Below are 2984 nucleotides of genomic sequence, written 5' to 3' on the forward strand. Positions count from 1 at the left end.
TTCAGTTCGCGGAATTCAATTTTTTTTTCTTGTTCTTGTTTCTATTTTTATTTTTGTTTTCATAAATGTGTGAACTTTAGTTTTTTTTTTTGAGACAAATGTGTGAACTTTAGTAAACTCTTTTCAAAATTGATGAGCTTTTTCCATATCCACAAACATTTTTTCCAAATTTGTGATTTTTTTTAAATCAATGAACGATTTTTTTTAAAAAATGCAAAAACAAAATTAAAAAAATTGATAAACTTTTTTAAAAATTGATGAAGTTTTACCAAATTTGTGAATTTTTCTTTTAAAATCGATGCTTTTTTCAAAGTTGATTTTTTTTCAAATTTGTGAAGTTTTTTCAAATTCGATGAACTTTTTTTGAAGTTTGTGATTTTGTTTGAGAATCCTTGGATTTTTTTTGAATTCAAAGACTTTTTTCGTAAAATACGAAAACTTTATACCAAATTTGAGAAAAACTGATCTATGATGTTTTTCCTTCAAAAGGTCTACGGTTGATCGGGTAACGTTGACCGGTCAACCTTGAACCGTGATAACCCACAACTGTGCAAGCGAACGAACTGGCGATGAAAAGGTAGTACCATCAATTCACCCTAGTTGGACTAGACGGAGTTCTTGGACACATTGAGCACTTCCTAACACAAGGAGGTTGGTCCACATCATTAGGTGTTCTTCAGCAATATTTAACTTAAACAATGCCATGCGAGAGATCAAGTCCCCGATTTTGGCCAGCTCCAGCGAGGGAGAGATAACGACGGCAGGGCGCCTTCGGCTCCTTTCAATGCATATAGTCATTGTTAGGTAGTCCACCGACCTGGTTGTAATAATTGTTACTTCTGGTGTTCTCCGTACATCCATGACAGATGAATTAATGGAGGTTTATCCCGCAAAAAGAAACTCAGAAAAAAACATATATATATTGGTAAGCAGGCACGGTACACGCTATGCGTGTTGCATATTCTGGTTTATAGCTTGCAGGAAACAGAAATCACAAAACTTGTCGTTGGGGAGACATAGGCCGATAGATAAACTATCTCCCGCAGGTATATATATCTCATTGCATCCAAACTATTCCCAAAAAAAAGGAATAATAACGGCTAGAAGGATCAAAGATGTCTAACCTTCTTTGAGTAGGGGCAGACACATACATTTGCCTCTAATTTCCTCTTATCCAAATCCCATGCACAGAAGCTCGAAGAAAAGCGACATTGGCAGAAAGACATCAAATATGTCACCAGATGAGTACACTTGATTTAAACCATCGCATTCACATGGCAGCAAATCTAACTTAAGCATTTGCGACTTTGTACTTGATCGTTACATTACTCGGTCTGGAAACAAGAAACGATACCAGGACACAATTCATTGAAAGAAACACGGCATGGCATGGTTAAGTTAGCGATTCACCGACGCAAAACGGTAGAGATGGTGAAACGGTATGCTATGGAACTACGGATAGCCTCCTACTACTTGGCATAGTTCTTCAAAGTGTAACTTTAAGCAAAGGAACCCCATATGCGTACCGGCATCATCCTTCTATATATACCCTACAGGTTTCGCCTTATCTATCGACTTCTGTAGAGCAGGTGAGATTGATCAATCTGCGGTGTCGGTGATGAGCTCCTTGAGCACGTGTTTCAGGCCATTCATCTTCTTCCGGGCTCTCTGCGAAACCATTTTCATGGGAAAAGGTTAGCAGCTGATCGATACGGCATCCCTCCCTGGGGGAATGGTGTTTGTTTACCTTCTGAACCTTCGCGATTTTGATTTCGGCGTCGTTGAGCTGAGAACCAACTCTGCTCTCGGCTTGTTGGAGGAGCTTCTTGTGTGATGCTTCTGTTGATGCAATCATACAACAAAACCATGGTTCAGTGGCAATTCAGGTAAGGCCAAACGGTTAGACAGAAACAAGGCATTTAAACATATTTCTTCTAGTGGCTGCTGTATGATGATTCATTCCATTTGCCTCTTAACAATGATAACAGTGAGCTAAAACTATAATTACTTAAATTTAAAAAAAACTTCACTGATGACTTTCTTCTAATCGTGTGCCAATGGAGATTGGGCAATCATTCTTTTCAATTAAAAAGAACATGCAATTTAACCACATTATTCAGCAACAAACTTCATGCATGAAACAATGTTGGAATCTTATGTGCCTGGATCAGTTATATGACATAAAGCTTGCAATCTATAATCAAAATGCTCCAATGGTGATACTTCATAAGGCTCTATTTTGACAAAGGTTAACATGATTCCACATTTTTGGGAGTCCATGCAGAGCATCAGTTTGTAATAAATAGTGTGGCGAGTAAGTATTTCATTTGCATTCCGCAAGTGTAATGTCTTAAGTTAAAACTTACTTTGCTTCTCAGCTACTCCCTTAAGTTCTGCATGATAGGCTTCAAATTCCTCGAGAGAGTTCTTGCAACCAAGCAACTGCTGATTAACCTCCTCCTTGAACTTCTCATGAAGAACCCGTAACTGTTCTTGTTGCTCTGAAACCACAAGGCATAGAGGACAAGGTTATATCATTTGAGCAACTAACATTTATTCCAAGAGAAACAACACAAGACATGCAAGAAAACAAGGTAAAGTATAAGGATTCACAAAGGAATCTTGCCACAAGTGTGCCTTAGTAACCAAACAGGCAACTAATTTGGCCATGCCTAACTTGTGGTATGGCATGGTTAGCATACCAACCAAACAGGCTCTAACCCTACATATATGCATACACAGTAAAAAGTCCAAAGAGCAGAAGATAGTAAATAAGAAATAACCAAACCAGAGTGGATAACTGCAGGCAGATTCAAAGAAATGGTGCGTTAAATTTTTCTCAAATTAATCTTTCGTGGCACTGATTTTATGCTTCAGAATTCAGACAACAGAAGTGATTCAAGAACAAAGTCAACCAATTTAAGCATAGTTCTTTTTAGTCTTTTATATCCAAACATTCATCTTATTGTGTTTTCTTCAAGTTT

At 37.6% G+C, this 2984-nt stretch overlaps 1 protein-coding gene across 2 annotated transcripts in view; it reads right to left on the reverse strand.

Annotated features, from left to right (window-relative positions):
* Nucleotides 1–1251: 1251 nt before the first annotated feature.
* The window catches only part of LOC123043122 (meiosis-specific protein PAIR3), a 7421-nt gene continuing 5688 nt past the window's right edge, over nt 1252–2984 (reverse strand). For both annotated transcript variants that reach the window (XM_044465471.1, XM_044465472.1), the window contains exons 9-11: nt 2367–2501; nt 1748–1839; nt 1252–1668 (exon numbers count right to left, since the gene is read on the reverse strand). In XM_044465471.1, coding sequence (XP_044321406.1) covers nt 1600–1668; nt 1748–1839; nt 2367–2501 — 296 coding nt within the window. In that variant the 3' untranslated portion in view covers nt 1252–1599. The remainder of the gene's footprint in view (nt 1669–1747; nt 1840–2366; nt 2502–2984) is intronic.

The sequence above is a fragment of the Triticum aestivum genome, chromosome 2B (genome assembly GCF_018294505.1).
Source record: "Triticum aestivum cultivar Chinese Spring chromosome 2B, IWGSC CS RefSeq v2.1, whole genome shotgun sequence".
Classification (NCBI taxonomy): Eukaryota; Viridiplantae; Streptophyta; class Magnoliopsida; order Poales; family Poaceae; genus Triticum; species Triticum aestivum.